At 33.4% G+C, this 25964-nt stretch overlaps 1 protein-coding gene across 1 annotated transcript; it reads right to left on the bottom strand.

Moving 5' to 3' along the window:
• Window positions 1-415: 415 nt before the first annotated feature.
• Window positions 416-25342, bottom strand: LOC136974752 (nose resistant to fluoxetine protein 6-like). The gene is made up of 17 exons (XM_067269699.1): window positions 24893-25342; window positions 16152-16378; window positions 14117-14231; window positions 13958-14045; window positions 13793-13890; window positions 12091-12258; window positions 11923-12016; window positions 11217-11303; window positions 10974-11139; window positions 10822-10899; window positions 4434-4501; window positions 4127-4186; window positions 3925-4044; window positions 3423-3543; window positions 1856-2042; window positions 1635-1777; window positions 416-1568 (listed from the first exon to the last, which is right to left on the bottom strand). The coding sequence occupies exons 1-17, from the start codon at window positions 25227-25229 to the stop codon at window positions 1365-1367; spliced, it is 2361 nt and encodes a 786-aa protein (XP_067125800.1). The 5' UTR covers window positions 25230-25342; the 3' UTR covers window positions 416-1364.
• Between the last annotated feature and the right edge of the window lie 622 nt (window positions 25343-25964).

The following is a 25964-nucleotide window of genomic DNA, read 5'->3' as shown; positions in this document are numbered from 1 at the left end:
GTCATACGATTTGTTAACTGTTAATAAAAGTTAGGAAAAATAAAAGAAATAAATATATTTCACAAATTTTCGATACTAAATAACGGTTAAAAATTTTATTATTAGTGGGTGGGAAAAACTTGCAAAATCTCATAAATAACGCAATTTAAAAAAAATTAGCCAATCAGCAAAGCGATAGATTCAAATTTTTAAATATTTGAATCTATTATCCGGCCGATTGGCTAATTTTGAATTACGATTTTACGTTTATTGGCTAATTAATTTATGCTTATTGGTTGATTTTCAAAATGCCGTTTTGTAAGACTGTTATTGGAGGATTTAAAATCAAAATTAACGGTCTGACGTAAAACATTTCTTAAATCAGAAAACAATATAATGAAAGTAATTAATAATATTTTTGTTTATTAAGATAATATATAATAAAACACTTGTTTATATACAAAAATTGTTATTTTACAGATTAAACTAGATAACAAATTATATTTTTAAATATAATAACAAAACATGTTTATAACGTTTATTTTTGAGTATTTTTATAGATTTATATACGTATACAACTTCAAAAACTGCAAGAAAATAACTTGTTTATTAAATATCTATTATAAATCTATATTGTATTATTTGACATTATATGACTATAATAAACATATAATTAGCCTGACCTTGTGAAGAATCATATTTGAATGCCGTTGAGCTTTGTAAAATTTTGTATAGCTTATAGCATAGCTTTTATCTATATCTTGTATATAAATTATCGCGTATAACAGAATTTCCTCATTCTACACAAAATGAGGCAAACCGTTTCATAGTAAAAGTACCTCAGTTCATAAAATATTTTGCAATCAATTTGTTGCAATGGTATAGTAATTATTCGAATTTACGATTCCATACGTCAAATGATTCACATTTATCTAACACGGATGCTTTAAAATTTATACATTCTTTAAATTACATAACAGGAAGTTCTACCACAGTTTAAAATCATTATTTACATACAGGGTCTCTCTCGCAGCTTTCTCAATACCGTAGGCCTCTAAAACATAAATGGCCATTTATGTTTTAGAGGCCTACAATATAGAGAAAGCTGTGTTAAAAATTGTGCCATTGTTTTTAGGGGAATTTGACTATAAAGGGCTTTATTAATATACAGAATATTGCAATGGACATGGGCGTAGCCAGGAAGGGGCACGAGTGGGCACGCCCCTCCCCAGTTAACCTGGTGCCCCTCCCCAGAAAATTACAGCCTCTACTAGGCCCCCATAACAAAACCCTGGCTACGCCAATGGCAATAAAATGAATAAATTGGAAAAAATGTCGGTGAAGCCATTCCGTATATCCCATTGTTCTTCTGTGATGGAATCTGTTTACATGTTTCTATCATAAGCTAAAACAGTTTGCAGTTGAACTCTCTGTTGTTGAGTTTTCGTTTCTTCTTTAATATCAATCGTAATTCGTGAATAATTGGAGAATATTTTATACTGAAGAGCACTGATTGGAGCTTCGATCAAAATATAACCAATAGCTGCAGTCAGAATCAGCATGACCAAGTGACCAAAAACTTCATACATCTATAATACAGAATAGGAATTTAAAGTGATTGTTAACCGATTAGGAATACTTTAACAGATACTAACCATATTATATTTACTGTATACAAATGAACTTTGCATAAGTCCATAGCGTATTAGAATGATATATTCGATCAAAAATAAACTTAGATGGCTGATACGGCTAAGAGGAATGAATATTCTAAAGGAGAGAATCTTGTTGACAATACCTGAAAATAAACAAATAACTTGTGTTTAATTGTTTTTTTATTAAAATTATATTTATAATAGTAAAGGATATATCTCACTGGAATGATTTGTGATGCAGTAAAATGAAATCCATGCCAGAGCTGTAGACCATAATATGCGATGGAAGGAACTTGTGAACATGCTTTCTATTACGATGGGTTCGTTGCGATGATGGCTCACGTAAGGATAAAGCAAAACTATCAGGCATAAAATCACAGCTGTACACCAACCAATTATATGATATAACTAGACATAAATAGAAAAAGGGAAAGTATGAAATACAGTAATTTAAGACGTAATTAATGGCGACATTTAAACAAAATTTAATTAACAATTAAAGAAATTAAGTTCCAAAATTTTAACCTTTACTTGATAAGACATTGCTCCTGAATTCAGGCGAATAAGGTTATATTAATTAGTGTTAAGCGTAAAGCCAAGAGCCCTGTGGGTACTAAAAAAGCCTTTATTCGTGCCTGCCACAAATTTGGCCAAGCCCGCAAGTGACCGACCAAGCAATAAAGAATGAGGCTCAACATTTTCGAGTTAGTGCACTCGTGAGAATTTCTGAAAAAATGACCCGTACCCAAACCCGGATCTTCGGAATTGTAGAATTTACCTTAGACGCCATGGCCACTTGCCTTCGGGTTTTACTTCATTCCTTATTAATTACAAACAGTGACTTAGCAGTATTCAAAATTAAGGGAAACCATTTGCTATAAATTAATGCCTAAAAAAACATCCAACCCATTAACTCTAAAATATAACTTATCGTTTCTATCTCAATCTTCTATTCTCAATTTAATTCAAATCAAATAACATTAATATCAATGAAAATTTGGCAGATTAATGGGTTTAACATCTAACATAACTTGAATAGCTTAACCTTATTCAATTTATTATATGAATTAAATATATAGGCAAATGGATTGGATTTAATTAATTAATGAAATAAAGCAACTCATCACTCTGGGCGTTCTACCAAGGATGAATGCCTCCTGGCAGGAAAATTGGTCCTATTTAAATATTAAACACGTGAAAGACCGGAAAATTCCTTATGGCAATTCGTTGGTCAGGCGCGAATTCGCGACCAACTATTACTGATGCATTGCGATGCATCGCGCCATCTTGGGTCTTAAGGATCTCACACTTATGCTCATGATTTAAACAATTGTGCTACAAAGAAAATATATAAAAATACTAATGAACCTAATGAGAACGGATAGAAATTTTATGTAAATACTCGTATTTCATACAGTATTTTTCGAGTTTTAAAGTCAGCCTATTGGTGTTCCGACTTTTGAAATAGTAATAATAACTAAAATAAATTTAAATTGTTATATTCTGAAGACAAAACAAATAATTTAAGTATTTGTTATGTCAGTTTTATCTAGAATCGTTCTGCTATGTTCCCAATGCATCCGCCATATTGGGAAAATGCATCAGTCCCAATATGACGGATGCATTGGGAACATTGATGTCCACACCTTATATTATGATCTTAGATCTTGGTTTCATTTACTCGGACACTGGTGAGGCAAGTATGAATGAACTGAATAAGAATGAATTGCACATACAATGCAAATATTTTCATTATCACGAATTTCAATGCCTTAAATTTTTACAAACCTTTTGTATTTTTACGTGGTTGTACTTTGTAAGAAGATATCCAGTACAAATTCCAATACAATAAGGGCCTAGATGCGTATAAGTCTGTAAGGAAACGTACTCAAATAGCGTCTTTTGAAATCTGTAAAAATAAATTCTGTATTGTAACTTTCGTAATATACTGAATCATAGTTACAAAATCAGGGCCGGATCAGTCTTCGGTTTTTCGGGCCTCAAACCGAGAGAGGGGTCCCACTTTCAAATTTCTGAGAAGTTTTGATATGGGAAATATTTTGATTAAGTTTATATTGATTTTTTGTTGTTTTATCATTACCGGAAATAATAAAATTCGCCGGCAAATATGGGACCCCACATTACCAGTACTGGGACCACATCAATAACTTTTCTCGAGACTCCAGCCCGCAAAACTCCAGCTGGCCCAGCAAAATCATTTGGAATGAACAAACAGGAAATTTCTGTGTTCCAAAATAATAATTTAACGAAGTTCGAACAATTTACTTACTCGGATTCGTATAATTTGGTATACGTAATATGTAGTTCTTGTGAAAAAGTGAAGTAAGCAATACAGCCAATAGACGTTACGATTAATGCAAGAAGAAGTGCTATTCCAAACTTCATCCATCTGTATAAAATAAATGAAGACTTAGCATCATTTTAAAAAATAAAAACAAAAGTAATCATTATTCAACGTGCGTAAGAGGTACGTTTTTTCTTTATGGTTCTTTCCCCCCTGTGGGAATGAAAAGGGTCTTTTCTTATACACCCTCGTGCGGTTAAAACCCGCCCATCAGCTAGGCTCACAAAGATGGCCAGATGGTGAGAAAAGAAGCCCGACATATCCGGGACAGACTGCCCAAGAAAAATTGCTGGGGCTTTTCATAAGCAACACTTATACACGTTGAATATTGATTATACGTAGCTTGTGAAATAAAACAATTACAATGAAAGTCAAGGACGACCAAAGCCCCAAGGAAGTAGAAGTCCCTACATAGGATTACCATATATACAAACCAGTAATCGGGGCATTGTCTGGCAGAATCTATGAGGAACATGATTAAATGTAAAGGTCCTCTCAGTGCCTACAGAGCAAAAGGAGCAAAAAATTAAAAAAAGCCAGACTATGGAGATGTAACCATTGATTAAGCCATTGTCAATTATTGCAAAAAACGATCAATATTTTCGTGCAATCACACTACACAGGGCCACAGAACACGACGCATATATCGAAGATTACTGATGGCGCGTATGTGAGATAGTGAGAACAATTGGCGCAAGCATGCACGACACAATTCTTATTTTACTTTGTTTTAAATACAAATCGAAATACATTTTTAGTAAAAAGAAAAAATAAATCGGGACATTTAGGGAAAAATTTTCCAATCCGGAAAATCTCAAAAACTTCGAACGGTGGACAGAGTGGAACAAATTTTTCTAGTAGTGACAGCCTGGTCTAATCCTAAAGATCGGTTAACACGAGATGCATTGTTTTGTTTGAATAATGCGCACTTTTACAAATCAAATTAACATCATTACTGCATTTTCTCATAAGAAAACTGCACGAATGGCGTCAAATTAACATAATTGTGTACAATATTCGGAAAAAAACGAATGCACCTATAAATAATCAAAGATGTCCGATTCACGCTGCGCATAAAACACCCGTTAAAGCAGCAGCCTACTGTTCTGGGAAACCAGGGATTAAATCAGAACGGGTCGAAAAACCACAGGAATTTTTCGGGGGTGGTCCGTCTGGATATGTCGGGCCCTGTCCCTTACATTCTGTCGTCCCATTGAGAGTCTGGGCAGAATCATAACGGGCTTCCTTTTTAGCAAATCGTTATGGGTTCGGTCCTCCGCCTGATGGCTCTCTTAGTGTCCTCAGGGCGGAGAGCGTTAAAAAACCCATAAAAACCGTGAGAGTACCGACGCTTCGACAATGGAATGATGAATTAGCGCTTAGCAATTCCAACAAAAATTCTGATAATTAATTATTTTCAATATTTACATTGAACAACAAAAACTCTTCGGAAAAATGGGCGAAATTTATAGTTAATTTTGCCTATTAATTTACTATATTCACCATCAAATGACTATTGTTTATCCTGATCGTCCTCGACGTTTCATTCTTACATATAGAAAAGAAGATCGTACCTGTTCCAATTATAATGTCGAGGAAGAAATTTACATAAATGAATCTTAGAATTTGCATAATTTACTTTATACTTGATCATATTCAATATTCTTTAGGATATTAGCATATTCTCAAATATCAGATTGATAGAATAAACGTTTAGTATTCTACATAACAATACAAAATTTAAAAATAGCTATCCTTGCTCATAAGTTCGTATTAATTTGCATACAGATATAATGAAGTGCGAAATATTTTTACCGGTTTTAATAATTGATATATTTATTAATGAATAATTCATAACTATTCTTCTAGTTTTGTACTCTGTAGAAAAATTTGAATGTATTCGTATTTAACTTCCTGATACAGGCCCCCGCCCACTAATGGTGTAGTGCAGTGTTCCGCAACCGGTGTGTCGTCACAAGATAAAAGGTGTAACGTGAACTTTACATATTCTATTAATTTCAAGTTTTATTTATATATTTTTATCACATTTGCTGTTTTGTTTATACTCGCATTTCATTCTCTGCCGCAGCACTGATGAAATAAGGTGATGATGAAGCAATAAACATATATGTCATCCCAGTACTCACTTATTCTTTTGGAGTTATACATTGGACTCACACAGGTCTTGAGCACTCATTAGATTTACATTCATAACGTATGGACACGACACAACATATAAATAGCATAGACACCATTAAGCAATCATGGGTGAGAAAGGCACTCCATGGCAGACATCCCTATGACCTGGCCCAGGATTTTGTTGACAAACCTGCGTCAAACAGCTGGTTAGCTCGAGGATGCCTCTTTGGGAAGACGGAAGTATTCATGATTGCCATACAGGATCAGGTCATAAATTCTAAAAACTACAGAAAACACATACTCAAAGATACATCACAAACGGTACATGCAGAAAATGTCACATCATGCCAGAAACCATACACACATCACTTCCGGTTGCAAGCTCTTGGCACAGACAGATAATTTACACAGACATAATCAAATAGCAAATACATTAAGAGCTTGCAGAATTATTAGACATCCACGAACCATACTACAAATATATTCCACAGACAGTATTGGAAAACAACATGCACAAAATGTACTACAACAGAGCCATAATCACAGATAAAACAATTTACCACAACAGACCAGACATCACTCTCATTGACAAACAATAAAATCACATACATTATAGACATATCTGTTTCAAACACTCACAATGTACAAAACACATGCACTGAAAAAATCAGCAAGTACATAGAGCTCGCCCAGGAAATAAGGCATCTGTGGAGGATGGATAAAATGCTTATTGTACCTGTCGTTCTCTCCTCTACAGATGTCATACCACACATGCTACACAAAAGCCTGAGAACATTACAATTGAATAGAAACACATACATGAGACACACTACAGAAGGCCACTATATTGAATACATGCCATAGTTTTTTGGTCTCTTGAACATTATATAGTGCAAACACACTAACACTTGGCAATCTTCACTTTAAGTTTATTCAGTTTAGTTGATACATGTACCTGTTTTTTTGTACACATTTCGGGCTTTTGTAAGGCTCCTCCTCAGCCAACTAAAATTACATAATACATACGAATTACAAATATTAATAAATATTCAAAAAACAGACAATACAGTTTTTTTGTATATTTATTAGTATTTGTAATTCGTATGTATTACGTAATTTTAGTTGGCTGAAAAGGGGCCTTACAGAAGCTCGAAATGTGTACAAAAACAAGTACATGTATCAACTAAACTGAATAAACTAAAGGGGAAGATTGCCAAGTGTTAGTGTGTTTGCACTATATAGTGTTCAAGATACCAAAACAATTACCGACACAGTTTCAAGATTACAAAAACATGTCATATTGTTAGGAAATTCCTGAATACAGACACACACTGACACACTTATTTAATTTTAGTCTTATTTTGAAGTTACTCTGGTCCGGTATAGTACATAGCCATCGGTGTCAACCGAGTATAACTCACAAACCCAACATAATAATAATAATAATAAGTTTATGGCATTATTCTATCAATAGTATCGTATCATACGTTTTTGAGGGTAATAACATTTCGGTGTGCCGTGTCGAGTCATAGGTGTGCCGCGAGTGGAAAAAGATTGCTGAGCACTGGTGTAGTGGATAAAATTACTGAACACTAGTTTGGTTGTGAGTTCGCGACTGGCTAACGGGCTGGCCACGTGATATTTTCCGGGTTTTTACACGTTTATAACACCTAAATAGGGGCCAGTTTCCTATAAAAAGTCCTTCCGGGAAGCAGATCGCCCACGTGTCACGCTGAAGTAACCACATAAACCGATACAGGCCCTGACCTAACACCACAGTTTAAAATGTGATACATTATATATAATATATCCTTTTCTGTTATAGCGATGCATTATATTACTTGGAAAGACTTTACATTGAATTACCATTTCTTCAATAAATGGAAATTCCATAACTGACTGAGATTGACGTAAATTTCTTAAAGGATAATTTCATACGTATTTCTTCGTATATCAATTGATATAGAAAGGGACGGCTGGATGACTGAGTGGTTAAGGTGGCAACCTATCGCTCCGGGATCCGGATCCGGGATCGAATCCGGAATAGTCAAAAGTTCCAGGAATTTTTCGGGGGCGTAATCGGTCCGGATATGTCGGGCTTCGTTCCTCACAACTCCTTACATGTTTGGCCAGGCCAAACACGTAATGGTCTTGCTAAAAAGGCCCTCTTAGTGTCCACAGGTCGGAAATGTTTGGGTTTATTTGGTTACGACTACGCGACACGAGGGATCTCCCGGGAGGATTTTCTTTGGGAAACCAACCCCTATTTAGTTATTACTAACACGAAGATAACCCGGAAAACTCCACGTGGCTAGTCCGTTGGCGAGGCACCAACCAACTACCACGTTCAGTAGCCACTCAGCTACTGGTGGGTACCAGAGCGGAAAGGATTAAAAGACATAGAAAGAAATATATTATATTTATTCTTTCTTTACTTTTGTTTGCATAAAAATGGCACAATTTTGAATTGCTAATACTTTATTTAAAAGTATTTCGTAAACGCATGTTATAACATTGAAAATAAAGTATTTGTAAATCACTATCGGCATTCAGACAATAGAAGAAAAATTTAATGTAAATAAAATAGAGATTTACAGAAGACCATAAGGATTGGATTGATGGAATAAGGCAATGCTACGCATGGGCAATCTATCTAGGAGAATGCCTCCAATGAGGATTTTCTATGAGAAATTGTATCTATTTAGATGTTAGGTGAAGAAAACACGGAAAACTCCACGTAGCCCGTTGGTTCGAATCTGCGACCAACAACCAGTGTTCGCTGGTTTTATCCATTCGGCAACTTGTAGCTGCCTGTAGACCATGAGAGAATTTTTAATACAGAAAGAATCTATGGCCTATTCCATAATAAAAAATAAAAACTATACAGTTGAAGTTTAATGAGCAATAAAGCATCTGCTATTCAACTATTCCTATTCTATTCGTATTTTCATATACGGAACATAAAAAAATGGCCATTTTAGGGAAAGTGTCCGTTATTGCAGATGTTTGATTGTACATAAAAGTACGAATGGAGTACGAATAGTTGGCAGCAGGCTAAAGAAGTAATTTGTTAGGTCAATATTCTCGATTTCTCAACCAGAATGACTTATAATTCCATATAAGTGAAAAAAATAGCTTATTGCAAAATTACTTTTAAAGTATCGAAAGTCATTCATTATCTCTAATAATATTTCTTTCACATTCTCCAGTTATTATTGAGTTTTTAACTCCTGTTTACATGTTAAACAGTGGACCAGCCTGTGGAGAGGCGCGAACCCAGTGCCTATTGGTTTTATCCACTCGTCCACCGATAAACTCCTTAAAATTTGGTTTTATGGTCATTAATATTAATGGATGCATTATTGAATTGATAATTAATAGAGAAACTCAAGAATTATTTACTACTCTAGAAATATTTTTCTATTGTTTATTAGATGTGCATATTTTATCATCATTTCTAAATCTATATCGCAACTATCCGACATACGAAGACTTGTTTCATTAGCTCATTTGCATACTTAACCGATTGGAAATTCTATCTATTCACGATTACAAAGGGAATTTTTGCCTTATTAATATTCACAATACACACATTGTATCGATAAATTTCAATGACTTCTATTCTATTGTTTTGCATGTCATGCTTTACACAGCAGCATCAATCATTGTCAAAGAATCTATCATTCAGTCGTTGAATTGAACTTCTCTTTTTAATTATGTTTATTTCGTTATTATTGTTTTGTCTAATTACTTTTATTGACTTAAATTTAGTAAACGGACAATATATATATATATATATAATCTTCCTACAGTTCCAGTTCTAATGGATACAAATTGATAACTTCGTGAGAATTTGGCCCACCAGCTGTGGTCGAGTGAATGAAACCACCGAACGCTAGAAGTTCATGCCCTGTCACCTAGCAATTTCCGGGTTTGTTTCACGTTAGTAATACCTAAGTAGGGGCCAGTTTCCTATGGAAAGAACTCTCGGGAGTCAACGCCCACGTCATGTTGCCAAGAACAAACATAATACAGTGAACATTGATAATTGGGTCGCGGTTTGCGCCTGACCACGTGGAGTTTTCCGGGTTTCTTCGCGTGCCTAAAACCTAAATAGAGCCACTTTCCTGTAGAAAGTACTCCCGGGAGGACTTTCTATTGCAATGCAACGCATGGACGATCTGCGAAGTGAGTGTGAGGACTTTCGATAGGAAATGGCCCCTATTTAGATGTTAGACACGTGAAAACCCCCGGAAAATTCACGCGCTCGTCCCGTTGATCAGGCAAGAACCCGTGACTAACAACCAGTGCTCAGTTCACTACTTTTACCTACTGATGGGCCTATAAACCAGGGGTTCTTGACCTGTCTTGTCGACCCTTCATAGAATCAAATTTAATACTCCGACTTCTTTCTACACTGATATAAAGTAAGAATAAATTACAAACAGGATAAAATAAAAAAATAAAAAAATCAAAGGCACACCAAGATATTTTATATATAATAGAAGTTTTCCACCGATTCCTTGAGGGTTTCTACAGGGATTTCCCGTATCTAAACGGCCTTTATATTGTAATTAATTATTTTTAGACAAATAATAGTGTTATGCAAGGTAAATTATTTTACTTAAACACGAACTATTCCTTCTTTTACTACAGCAATTTTACTACAAAATAGATCCTTACCTGAGAGACATAATGACGAAAAGGGATATGAGGTGTAATTGGAAAATTGTACTCGAATAATGGAAAAGCATATATACACTATAAGAGAAAAAAATAAAGGTGAATTTAAGTGTTAATTTAGTAAAATTAGCATTTACAGGATAATCGCTTACCATATTGTTGTAATTCATCCAATTGCTGATGAACAGGGGATACATCCACCACGAATCTTTACAGAGTTCTACTTTCTTTTCTATTACATCGTGCCATAGAGGGCCCGAACCAAACAATGGCACAATCGTGATGAAACAGAGAGTAATTAACACTAATACGGTTAACCTGAAAAACAAAGAAGGGAGCCCGATTAGAATTTTTGTTTAGTTTCTTTGTAATGATCCCTTTGTAATGTACTGTACCTCAAGTATCTTTGTAAAATGAACAATATGAAATTGAACTTCTTCTCTTCCAGGCTCTTCAGGGCAAAATATGCAGTTAGAAGGCCACTAATTAATAAGTAAACATAGTAAGATACAGTGATAAGATGGAAAAACCATGGAAAGTGCTTAAAATTACATGAAAGATAAAATGACAAAGAACAAAAAAGTAAAATATTCTTTTTTTACTTTCCTGTTCAGTTGGAAAAAGTCCCGAGGGCCATGTAGCCTTTACTACCTTGCCTAGGGGCCCGGTTTCGTACCGAAGCATAATCAAGGGCCCTACCCTCTGGTTATACTACTGAAAAAAGTATATCACCAAAACTTCATTTACACATATGCACACAGCTATATATATAGGCTACGTTTTTATAAACTGTCCCTTTCTCGTGGGCACTAAGAGGGTCTTCTTTAGCAAGCTGCCCATTCTGTGTTCGGCCAGGGTTAGAATGGGAGGTGGGACTGAGAGGGACGGGAGCAACCCCAAAAAGTTTCTGGGGTTTTTCGATCGATTCTGGGTCCCTCAGAGCGGTAGGCTGACACCTTAACGGCTTAACCGCTCGGCCATCCAGCAATCACATGTATATGCTTACAGATAACACTTAATTATCCTGTATTTATATGTAATTAACTGTTACCTATACCAGTATATATCTATATTATTTCCTATAAAATATATAAATTTTACCTCAAGAAATAAAAAGTATTAAATCCGGTTCTAGAAGTTTGAACAAGTTGGAAATACAGCTGGCTACTATCTGATTCCAAATTCAATATTTTTTCTACAAGAAAATAGTAGTAGTTTTATGATTAATCTATTATTTAATTATATTATTTACATTATATATTTACTTACGCATGTATTCTGGCTCGTAATAGCGATACGTTAAACCTATTGTTAACCATATAATGGTTATAAAATGGAAACCGTGTAGAGATGAAAAACTTGCTATCGACGGCTCTCCAAATAATGTCTTAACACTTCTTTTTATAGAAAAACACATTATAATATCTTGAAGTTTACCTGAAATATTAAAAATTTTTAAAAACTTTTATTGAATAAATAATGATTTAAGCTCCTTCCGAAAATTTCCCTTTCGAAAATGTGTTACAGTAACCAAATAAATCAAGCCCTGCCGAATATAATGAGCTTGCTAAAAATAGGCCCTCTCAGTGCCCACAAGGCAGAAAGAGATTATAAAAATGGTTATTTAAAACTGTATACGTCAAACGTTATTAAAAAAAAAAAAACATTTAAATTTAATTATTATGACGTATTGGGACATTTAAATTTAATTATTATGATATATTGGGAGTAAAAGTCCCATTTTAAATTGATTTCAAAGAAATCAATTTAAAATGGGACTTTTTTGAAAAGGATCTCCTGACTCATTTTATAAGAAACTAGTTTATGTATGATTCATTTATGTTTATTTTAAATTCATTTACGTAGTATAAATTATAATGAAAATAATTAAAAAACAAATGATACGATAAACGTTTCATCTAATATTAATAAGGGGGAGATCTGCCAGAGGGGAAGGACTATCGATGGAAAACTGTCCCTTGTTAAGGCGTGATACGTGAAATAAACCATTTGTCAGGCACGAACCAACTAGTGTTCAGTGGTTTTATCAATTTAGTCACTGGAGAGCTTTCAGGTTCTTCCAAAAGTCCCTTTGGTATCGTTTAAAGTTAAGAAATAAGAAATTGTATATATTAATAAAGCAGGGACGTCCAGGGGGCAACATAAAATTGGGAAAGCAAGTCAAGCTTCGATTGAATAGGTATATCAGGGATACCCAAGAGAGGAAAAGGAGCAAAATTCCCTAGGTCTTGAGAAGCAGGGCCCTATACTTTTTCGTTTACTTCCTTTATTTCAATAAGTTAATTCAATTTAGGGGCCCCAATAATCAGGCTCCTAGTAGCCACTCGAAGACTTATTTTGACAATGCTTGCTCCATTCTAATTTTATTCCATACCAGAGGGAAATTACAAGACAGAAAGATATATCGACTTTACTTTCTGGAATCTACATGGTTTCAATTTGAAAATTGCAGCCCTGTAGATTTCCATTGTCTTCCGTCTGTTTGCTGTCCTTCCTTAATCCCGAGAACGGAGTTAGATCGATAAAAGCCGAGATTAGATATAGAAAGCTTAGTGTAAGGCAGTCCCGATTAACTATAGCCTATACGAACTACCTATGCAAACCGAAAGTCACGTTATTTCAATTTAAAAAATTCCCCCTGTAAAGAGTTAGATAGATGACGGCACGACTCTATTGCTAACAGGAAAAGTATTATGTACAGGGGCAAGCCTCTACTAATTTAAGGTGGAGAGCATATATTTTAAATTAAATAAATTTAAAAAAATATAATTAAAACTTGCAGGTAGAGTCTTGGTCATAATGACCTGTGACCAAGACCCTACCTGTAATTGACATTATTCCAGTAAATTTTCTTACACAGAGAAACCTCTAAACAACTGAAAAATGGCCGCCGTTTAAAGATGGCCGTCATTGGAGGTTCAACTGTATTTAAAATCAATAATAGATCTACCTTTATTTTCTTTAAATGACTGTTGAATTCGATGATCGAAGCAGTAGTCTAAAACTGTTCCGAGTGTTACCAAAAGTAGAAATAAGCCCAGGACACATCTGTAAGTTAATCAGTTAAGTCAAAAATCATAAATAATTTTAAAAAGGGGCCTTAAAAGGATCTTACATAACTGTTATCTGCTCTTTCGTAATCTGGAATCTCTCTTTAACTTCGCATCTATAGACTCGACTCTTCAAGTTAATTGACTTCAATACTATAAATAGATTTGTGCTTTAATTATAATTAGATTATTTAAATTAAATTTTAATAATTAAAAGCAATTACCCGCATTTACAATTTGTTCAACTTCGTTCCTGTTACACGAGGACGGAAAACACAAGCCAAATTTTCCTTCGAAAATGTAAAAATATTGATTTAAAGTCGATAATCTTTCTGACAGCTGGAAACAGAAGAAAATAATTATAAATTTAAATGTAAATACCCTTTCAATGGTTACTATAAATTACAATAACTCTCGTGTAATCTATAATAAGCCATTATTCTATTGTGAATTGTAGATTGATAGGATAAGCGAAACACAAGAGGGAATGCCCCAGGGAGGATATTCTATGGGAAACTGACCCTTATTAAAGTGTTAGACAGGTGAAGAACATAGAAAACTAGCTCCTATTTAGGTGTTAAATACCCACTATTCACCATAAAGCTTACAATAAATGATATGAAGACCTTGGTTCACGTGAATTTTTAATTAGGCGACTAATTTGCATATAATAGATTCAACATTGAGTTACTTTAGTGTTAAAGAAAATATCACATGTTTTAAACAGTGTAAATTAATGCGTAACTATGCGATAATAAATAATACATGCATCGATACTAAACATGGTCATTAAATTGTTGAATTTATAGCTTAAAGATGATCGTTGAACACTTAAATTTTATTCCTTAACAGTTAATAAGTGGCAAAATTTGTTAGTATTAAATAACATCAAGTTTAATGAACTCTTTAAGGAGTTACAAGAGAACACTTGAAGAGGTATGACTCAACACATCAATAATACTCGATGGTGTACTTATTAATGATAGTGTTAAGAGTCTATTAAGAGGTGTTACATAAGAGTTCTTTGCTGAAAGCATTTTAAAACTGTGGTATGAGTTATTTATTGCATTAAAACAGGGGTGCACGAGTCCTGCGCACCCCCAAATCCCCCATGGATATTTGAATTGAAAATTAATGGGGTTATGATTTGGGGATCCATGGATTTCTTTGTTGAATTAAATTTGTTAGTAGGGAAATGGATTTGACTCAGCTTTAGAAGATATTTTTAGCATAAATAGCATAAAAATAGCATAACAGAACTTTTATTCAGCATATGATAGGAGTGTAGCTTGTATTTTCTGAATATGGATGCTATTATGTGTGTTGTGTATAGTGTGTGTATGTATAAGTTGTTGTACGTATATATTTATATATTTTAACGAATGACAACGGCTGTACAGTGTTTAGCCAGCGGAAGAAGGGGGAAGAAGTGAAGAGATAGAAAGAAGAAAAAGGAAGGATCCCTCCGAGCGGTGTACGTAAGGTTACTACTCCCTCTACGATTAATGTTAGTGTACAGTTTTTAGGATGCAAAGCCGTCTATGTATATATTACTGTATTTACATTCGTATTATACAATATTTATTTATACTTGGTATGATCTGAAAAGGTTTTCGTTTTGTTTGGTTTGATGGGATACAGCAACATAGGGGCGATCTACAAAGGGGTTGCCTCCAGGAAAACTTTCTATAGACCCCCAAAAAGAAATACTAAAAGCGATGTGCGCCGTTATGTGTTTTTATATTGTAAGTACAAAATTGATTGCTTCCGATTACTAGGAGATGCTACAGTACCATGCGAACCCTAAATTTTCCCTATTTGTGTCTTAAAAGCACTAAGAAGATCTTTTAATCATGCCAGTTGTGGGTTGCAGGCCCAGTCCCACAAAGGGGACAGCCTGACAGTGAAAGACAGGGCCAAACATAACTGGGATAGACCACTCCCGTAGGTTGCTTGCCCAAATTTGATCTCGGATCCTCCAGCGCCATAGGTTTATTACAAAATAAAGGTTAAAACATTTTTATAATTATAATTAAAGAAAAAATAATTAAAATAAATATTTCTTAATAAAAATTGATAAATTTAATATTAATCAACTGTTATTCATTTTGAAGTAACAATTACAAAATATAATTAAAATAACTGTTACTGCCATCTAGCGAGAATTTAGATAACGAAATATACTGTATACTTTTTAATTGGCAACATTTACTAATTTATTATTTTAAAATGGATTAACTTCAATTTAATGTTACTTACCGGTATTGTTCTTGATTCGGGTTCATTTTCCAAAAGACTATGATTCCACAATGGTATATATTTAGGCTTTGGCGGTAAAATGGGTTGAAAATTCACAGTACAATATTGACCTTTAAACTTTTTCCGCGATTTCTGAAGTTCTATATCCAAACATTGTTCGTAAGAACCAAGGAAAGCTAACGAACCTTTTAATATACCAGAATTAGGTTTTCCGATCGCATCTACCACTAAAAAAAATTAAAGAATGTTTTTAGATATATTTACGATAATTTGATCAAGAGATGGCAGCACTAGTAAATAACTAATATATTACACAGTATATAAAAAATGCATTGTTTTCTCAGAACGGTTTACGTTTAGCGTCATTATGATGTAATTTTAATGACTTTATAATGTAGAAATATAAAAATGACGTCAAAATGACGCATAAGTATAAAGTTTATGAGTTATTTTGAAGTCATTTTTATGTCCCTCATCACTTGGCCAGCATTGTGAGCCTCGCCCACAATGCTGGCCAAGTGATAAGGGCTAGGCCCAACATATTCAGGCATTTTGAGCCAGAGGGCATTGTGAGCCTTGGTCATTGCCCTCTTGTCCAAAATGCCAATGATTGAACATGCCCTCTTAGTATCCACAGAATGTACAATAAAAATTCTAGGAGTAGGCCCAGGGCAGTGGCGTAGCAAACATAATGGCGCCCGGGGCATAACTGGCGCCCGACACTTTATTGGCGCCCCTCTCCCCCCTCCAGAAACACATATAGTTTGTCTTGGAGACCATTTGGGCGCCCCTCTGCGAGTGGCGCCCGGTGCATGATACACCTCCTTGCACCCACCTCGCTAAGCCACTGCCCATGGGTGGGAAACATCCATATTTGGGCGCGAAAATTATTTCAATTTTCAGCAATTTTCAACAATTCAACTATTTCAGTGAAAAAAAACTTAATTAAAAAAATCTAGCAACGAGTTGCGCGACTTTCCCGGCAATAGTTAAAATTGTGTGTGGCGCCATCTGTTACGAGATATAATTTTAAAATTTCTTTATGTATTTAATTATTATAAAATGGCAAAAAGTTTAATTTTGAGGGTAGAAATGAGTTATATTTTTAAAAATAAATTGTAATTGCTAATAACGAATAAAATCTTCAAAAAGACCGAACCCACTCGAAATATGACACACAATCCCTCTCTTCTTTGACCTTTAACCACGAAAATTTAATCAATACCCGAATTCACAAACCTCCCTCGATCGTAAAAAATGGCCCTCAAATTAATATTTTTGCCATTTTATAACTTAAAATATTAATACAGTAATGTAAAAGTTTTAAAACAATACCTCAATAGATGGCGTCATACACAATTTTATCTCTTGCCATGAAAGTTACGCAACTTATTGTTGAATTTTTTTTTTTTTTATTATTGCAGAAATTCACTTTTAAACTGATATAAAATTACGTATAATATAGGGAAATAAATATTAATTTAAAAAAAAAACAAATAAATATACGAGTGTATTATGTTTTTCTTAAGAGTTATATATTATAACTTTGTAATTCTTTATAAGAATTACGCGTATCCACAGTTATATTTTATATTTAAAAATTTAAAAAGTAATAATAATAATAATTATTATTTTTAGCTTCGGTGGAATGGTAAAATTGAATTTAAATCAAACGGTATTGTAATATGCAGTGAAACCTGTTATCGGTTTCGTAAAGATTAAATTTTTTTTAATTACAATTAATTATTATTATTACTATTTTAAATTTTGGATACGAATATTTACGTATCATTACTTTATGTTGCAAATTTTTATATTGGTAGTAACCTATAAAGATGACCTAGTAAAGAGTAAACGTTACTAAATTCTATAATGCTGAACTACAAAAGAATTTCTGAAATTATGTCATTTAAAAGTAATTAAGAAATCAAAAGAAAAAATGATGTTTTATTGTTTAAATACATTTTAAGTTGATATTAATAATGAACATTATACATTTTTTAAATTGCATTCTAAATGAGGTAACTTTAAAGTATTTAAGCTTATAAACATTCATTTTTTAAAAACACAACGTTCATATTTATAATAATATATAATAGTGAGGTTGAGGCCGAAGTTTTCAACGCGAAAACGTGTACGTCGGACGTTCAACGTCGCTTTCCTGTAAGCCTAGAAGTTTGACAATGGCCTTTGGAATGTCGAGCACGATTCCACTGACTTTCCAAACGCCATTGTCAAACTTCTAGGCTTACAGGAAAGCGACGTTGAACGTCCGACGTACACGTTTTCGCGATAGAAACTTCGGCCTCAACCTCGCTAATACTATAAATAATGCTCCAAAATGTTTCCATAATATTCATTTTATTAATACAGTATTGTTCTGTAATGTTTTTATAGTAATGCTTCATAATGTTTCCCTAATACTGTTCTACATCTATATTTTAGAATTAAATTTTAAAATATTTTTTCGGGTTTACACTTAGAAATTCAATATTGACTGTCTTCCCGAATAATGTTTACTCACGTGACTCGTCCAATTTTACTCAGAAGGTATTGTTATTGTTGGGTACTACTTCTACCTAAACGCTAAAAAATTATTATAAGGCTAAATTAAAAGATTTAAACGGCCAGGATAACCTATTTTTATTATAAATACACTACAGTCGATAGTCTTCATTTAAATAATGGCTTTTTTTTTTTTTTTTTTTTGTAGTGTGAGAATAACATCTATTATAGAAACCGAAACTGAGTGTGTATGGGTGGGTGTCTGCACGATGCCAATTTTCAGCAAGATCAGAATTAACACGGCTGTGAAGATGGCTGCTTTTTAAATTATAAAACCTTGCGGTGTGTATTCTTCAATACGTACAGTACATTATTCATTTCATAGCATACGTTCAATTTGACACCTTGACGTCTTAAATCGGGTATGCGGTTTGCTGTGTGCAGCAAAGTCATGTCAGTTTGACGTCATTACGTGCTTAGTAATGCGAATACATTTTTTTTTATTTTTTATTTTCCGGCTGTTATATAACGGAGGGAAAGATGGCGATCCATCAAAACATGACCCCCCCCAAAATGTTTACATTTTTGGACTCAGTGAACCTCGAGACGCCAAGAAATTGAAAAGAAATTGGGGAATTTTATGTATGTTTGGATATTAGTATGTGTAGAGGGCGCGATTTTGTCCATACATTTTGAAGTTTAATAAGTTATTTGTCGAAAATTTCTGAAATTTTGCAAGGAGAAATGTGTGTTAGGAGGAAATGTTTCTAGAAATTTTGAGGAAAATCGGACCATTGTTCGGGAGATAAGACTCCACCTCCTTAATTAATATCTCCCGTATCAATATGAAGACTTAAAGATAATGGTAGCAATTTTTAAGAAAGAAAACAAATAAAGAATGCCTGGAACCTTTAGTTCAGAATTTTGAAAATTCCGCCTTAAGGAAAGCATTAAATTTTTAACGCCATCTGCTGTAGATAATCTGCATAACAAAATAAATTACAGTCAGCCTTAAGTTCGTGACTAAAGACGTTAACACTGACACTCGACCTATATCACGTGAGACTACTTGGTTTACGAGACATTTCATACTATTATTGTTAAATAGTGTTAATCAAGCCAGAATATAAATAGAATGACGTTGCGTTCGCTGGTGTTATTCTTTAATTATACACAATTAACTTTCCTCTTGTTACCGATACGTGTTGTGTTGTAGGAATGTGAAAAAGAGATGTTAGATTAGAATTTTCCTTACTAAAACATAGAAAAACTCCATTTATTACTTAAATTTATGTATTTTAAGTTAAAAATTTTTTATAGAAAGAAAGTAGAACTTTTCCACGTATTAAAAATGTTCATTCAGTTGGCCTTGGTAATAAGGAAATCTTGTGTTGTATTTATTAAGTATTTAAAGACAATATATATTATATTGTAATTATATAAGCAATATATTTATTGCACTTTTCTGATAATAATTTGAAAATATGTTTATATAATATATTGCCATTTTCAAAACATGTTTTTCTTCGCTTATAATCGGAATTAGAAATATTCTTTACGTTATAGTATGTTTATATACAAGGGTGGATTAATAAATAACCAGCCAAAAAGGACAGCGTAGAATACGCTTATTTCCGATGTTAACATTTCGATATCTAAGGCCATTGTACGATCCATTGATAACGTGTATAGATAGACCCCCTCCTGTACTTTCGTACTCCTCTCCTGAATCTGTATACAACGATACACTTTTGGCAAACTCGTTCTTCTTTAATTACGGGTACAATAGTTTTTGCACCCCCTGACATTTGAAGTGGCTTAAAAAAATTGGCTCCTGAAGAAGTGGCTTAAAAAATTCTTTGAATATTTTCTAACTGATTATTCACTGTTTAAATTTCGTATGGTACTAATACCACTAAAATATTCACGCAAGCAATGTCTCCACCCCTTCTTCCCTATCGTATCTTGTATCAGCTAGTTGGGCATGAGCTTCTAGGCTATATCGCCCCGTGGTATAGATATTCTCTGGTTTTAAAATTATAAGCAAACTTATTATATGTTTTAAAACTATTTGTGAGAAGAAACCAGACTTAGTTTTTTTTAAAAGGTTTCTTTAGATTGGCTAATTTACATAAAACTAAGCAATGTGACAATAAAATAAAGGCTCTTGGCTTTATTTATAGTCCATTTGTGAAGGTCACTAGAGATTTATTTATTGCTTTTTTTTCAACATGTCATGAGTTGACACATGTTTTTAAATATTTTTATTAATTAAATTTGAACAAAGATTGACCTTTCAGCTTTTTTAAAATATATTTCTTTAGATTTCGGCATTGAAATTCCACACAGAGCTACTAAAAAACTGTGGCTCTACTTCAATATCAAGAAAAAAGTTTAGTTTTTCCCTTCTAATTAAATTTCTTAGAAATTTAAAATAAAATTAATTTCTTAAAAGAATTAACCACGGCTTTCCTTTCAAGGCTCTTGAATCATTCGGTGGTCTAGTGGTTAAACCACTGCAGGTTCAGCCTAATCAAAGGGCTGACCACGTGGAGTTTCCCGTGTTTCCTTCATATAAACAGCCTTTCTCTCTCTCTAATTTTGCATATATATAAATCATTTTAAATTGATTTTTTTATTAGATAGAATCATTTAAAGTTTGTATTTTAGTCAATTAAATGAGTACAAAGGAAGAAATATGAATAAGATATACGTATGATATACGTATTCATAAGGTAAAAAACGGAACTGACTAACCGGAAAAATTCAATGACAGTTTGAAAAATAATTTTACTAGGAGGAAAATTCAATGGTTAACGTTTGTGACATACGCAACGTCTCACAAATTTTATTTATTGCATATCATCGTGGTTTCTCGGTAATCAAATTTTAATGAATGTCATTTGTACTTCGAAAAGTAGTCACAAATACAGTTTGTACTGACGTGATCATAATAATTAATTGTTCTAATTCCAGTTTTAAACTGAGTAGGAAGCCTGTAATTGAATTATTTACTGTCGACTGGAATAAAGGTTTCATCCCTGTACATTTTTAAACGGCAATTGGGACACCGATCACGTCGGTATAATTTGTACAACATTGCCAATATAAATGAACATATATTGTTAATTTATTAAATATGATCTGCATTTTTATCGTGTTAATAAATTAAATAAAGACAGCCAAAAACAATTGAATGCGTTAATCAGTTTTTATGTATTAAACACCGAATTAAATACACACTAATTATATATTATTAGTGTACTGTGTGATAGACAGTGCATTTTTTTAATATCATTTCAATTTATTTAGTTGTTAGCCTTCATTATTATCAAGAAATTTTGAAATTTGGAAAAGGCTACATACAATTCGATTGAGTGTGAGGTTGGTTGAGCCAAATATTGGCTCAAATATTCTGTCAGGCAAATATTTCTCGATCGAGAATGTCCACGTGTTCGCTGACTATAATTAATACTGTATTTCAATACGACAAGTGGATAAAACCACTTAACTGATTGTAGGTTCCCGCCACGCCAATAGACTGGAGTTTTTAAGGTTTTCTTCACGTAAATAGGAGCCAGTTTCACGTATAAACTCTTCGCGGGGCATCCCCTTTAGGCAGATCGTCCACGTGTCGAGTTGCCGTATACGAACGTGTGAAAAGTTCAAGGAAATCAAATTTGTTGTTATAAAAGTCGGTATTATTGTATTCAGTTTCATCAATTATATTATCACAAAGATTCAAGGTTGTCTACAGTTTATTACACGAAAATTTTACGTGATTAAATAAAATATATCAATTGGCTTCTGTTTTGTAAGACGTAACAAGAAAAAATACATTGAATTGACAAAATACGTGCATACAAAACTACGTAGTATTGATTAGATAAGTATTATATAAAATGGTATTAGCTTAAAAATGAATTGCAACAAATAAAAAAAACCTCCAACTTTATCGTGGGAATTCAATATTTTTAATACAGTCAAACAAACCTCTGAACAACGGCCACGGAGGAAACATAAAATATGACTGTTGTTCGGTGTTTGAAGGTTATTTTGTACGCATTTTTGCTTAAAAAGTTGCGAGAAAAAATGGCCGTTAAAGAAGGTCAAACTGTATTCATTTCACTTATTAGAAGTAAATCTATCGCACATACAGTACTTAAGATGGCAGCCTACCGCCCTGACTAACGAGTATGGTCACGTGAAGTTTTCCATGTTTTCTTCACGTAAACAGGGCCAGTTTCTCGTTATAGAAAGCCTCCCCTTCGGCAGATCGCCCACGTGTCGCATTGTCGTATACAAACAAAATAAACGGTTAATGTTACCTATGGTTCCAAAATGGCGGCTCGTCGCTGATTCCAGCAAATAGAAGAAAGAAAACAGTGGGAACGCACGTTCTAACCTAAGCTATTCTAATAATTTTGGTAATTTATTAGAATAGGTTAGGTTAGGTTAGAACGTGCGTTCCCATTGTTTCCTTTCTTCTATTTGCTGGAATCAGAGACGAGCCGCCATTTTGGAATCATAGGTAACATTAACCAAAGAAACTTTAACATTTTAATTAAGAACTTACACGTAGCATAACAAAGCTAAAATCAAATAGATTGGATTTCTAATATATTTTCAGTTTTACAGTAAATTATATTTTATGCAATAACTAGAGCACAGAAATGCTACGGTTACAAGCATTAAGAGAATTCGGTTAGGCGATTTATATATATTATATGATGAATACTGTCTTTTACATATTTAATTATTTGAGTAATCATGTTATTTATTCGTTTAATCGAGTGAATATCTATTAATTTCCATAAGAAATGATCACTTACTTGCAATAGTAAGTGGAACACAAACGAAATTCCCCGTAAATCTGTGTTCCACCGCAAGTATTCCACCTCAAGTATTGCCTAAACACTTAAGCAACCATTTACAATTAAGAGGAGAACACTAAAATGCGTTTTAAACGGGTTTTCACAGTGTTTTAACCATCCACCATTCGCCAAAACACGTAAAACCAGATCCTACTGTACAAATCGGACTTGAAACTTTGTTCTGTAACGTATAAAAGGCCCTTCGCTCTCTATCAAACAATCTACGCTGCAACTTGTTTAGCTTACGTGTGAATCGGTTCTGACGTTGAGCAATGTAAAGGAAATCGATCACAAAATTTTAAAAGGTCGAAAAGTAAAAAATAATAATAGATATTAAATTATATAAATTCGAATGTTAATTCAAAAATAGCAGTACTTGATGCATCGGTGAGTTAACCTGATTATTTTTATAAACAATAAAACCACGAATAAATGTAAAAATGTGATTTAACCTGTATAAGAATAGAATTTTTCATTTATCCGGTTATTTTTTTTATTCTTCCGCCCTTCGAGCACTAAATAAGGCCTTTTAGGTAAATCACGTCCATTACGGGTTCGATTAGGCCCACAATAGGGATGCCTAGCGATGAGGGACGGGGTCCGATAGAAACATTCTTGAGGTTGCTCGAGCCTCAGACCGTTAGGCTGAAGACTTAATCACCTCGCTGATCCGGCCTTTATTTATCAGGTTTAATAAAGGTTCTGGTTTATTATTAACGAACAGAATCTAATATTATGATATTCTGTGAAAGTACAGTCAACTTCTGAACGACGGCCACTGACGGGAACGTAAAAAGTGGCCGTCGTTCGGAGGTTATTTGTATGCATAAGTTGAATGGCCGTTGTAGGGAGGTTGGTCGACTGTATTATATGACATAAGACTCCATTCATTCATTAAAAACTAACGTATTAATCGTACTACTTTATTTATAATCTGGTATTCCCGATGACCTATAAAATTATACATTAAAATTAATGATTATATCGTATAGAAAAATGAAGTTGTTAACTAGAAATTTGACCCGATATTCAACTATTTAATACATCCCTAATCACTTAAATTATTTATTTATTTAATTGTTTACTTATGAAATAAGCATTACATAAGATTAGCAATAATGGATCAAGGATACGCAAAGAAATTCTTAATAAAATTACACCATAATATAATTTTTAAAGTAGTTCGAAGGTTAAGAGTTTCGGCAACGTAATTACATAATGTAAACTAAAAAGGGGTTAAAGAATTAAGCAAGAAAACACAGAAAACAAGGAGTTTTATCGATACTTAAACCGTATAGAGGATAATTTTTAAAGAATTTACTATGCTTTATTCTTATACAATTACAATAAGGAAAAACTTACTCTGTAAAGCCCATAATTTCATCTGTCTCAGGTCGAAGATAAATTGCATTAAACTGCCCATACATCCTCCAGAAATGTTAACTTGACTCTGTCCGCTCATAACTGTAGGAAGGGCCCTTTTTATCACTTCATCCACGGCTTGTTTTAAGAGTTTCTGGACAGATTTCCACGTCTCATCACCTTTAGGTGTATCCAAACTATCGTCTTTCGCACTAGTTACTTCATCAGTCACTTTAGAAGCATTATCGGTTACATTATTAGCATTATCTGTAACGTTAGCAGAGTGAATAGGGAGAATAAATAAGATCAGCAGCGTTACACACGTTAACTCTTTCATGTTTAACAATGCGAGTGACAGAAGCGGAATGCAAACTCCTTGTCTTAGCGTGTCTTAGATAAATAAGTAGTCTCAAGGTTGAGAATTTTTTTGAAACTTTCCTCTCTTTCATAATTCGATTTCTTTCTAAACACCTTTCGTTGGTTTTTCCGTAACGTATTTGATGAAACGGTTAATGGGGACATTAACGGTTTATTATTTTATTTATTTCAAATCTTTTACTTGAGTTTTGATTTAAAAAAAAAAAACGCTTATTATTTTACGTTAAGTGTTAAAATTTCTCGTATTATAAACGATATATAAACTTAATAGATTCGAATTTGTGCGCGTAATATATTCGTAAAACCTGTCTAAAGCGGAACGTGAATAAAAAGGAAACTTGTCTAAAACGGAAGAATTCTTCGGAACGGAGAACCTGTTCTAAACGGAAAACACAGGTTTGTCTTATTACGCTGAAAATTGCTGTGTTACTAAGAATTTTTCCCGTTTAAGCAGGTTTCCGTTCTATTAAGGTTCCTTTTGCACAGGTTTTACTATATATTATATTACTGTACTTCTCATATATTACATTGTACTTCTATGGAAACTATACTATATTACAATTAGAGCAAGGACATCTAGGCCCTAAAAAACATAACAAATTTATATGATTTTTATGCCTAGATAGTATAGTTTTCATAGAAGTGTAATATAATATTATAAAGCACTCAGCAAATCATTATAGATATACGTACT

Source organism: Centruroides vittatus, unplaced genomic scaffold (genome assembly GCF_030686945.1).
Source record: "Centruroides vittatus isolate TY-2023 unplaced genomic scaffold, ASM3068694v2 contig_1079, whole genome shotgun sequence".
NCBI classification, from domain to species: domain Eukaryota; kingdom Metazoa; phylum Arthropoda; class Arachnida; order Scorpiones; family Buthidae; genus Centruroides; species Centruroides vittatus.
Note: the sequence above shows the minus strand (reverse complement) of the source record. Positions and strands in the feature narration are given on the sequence as shown.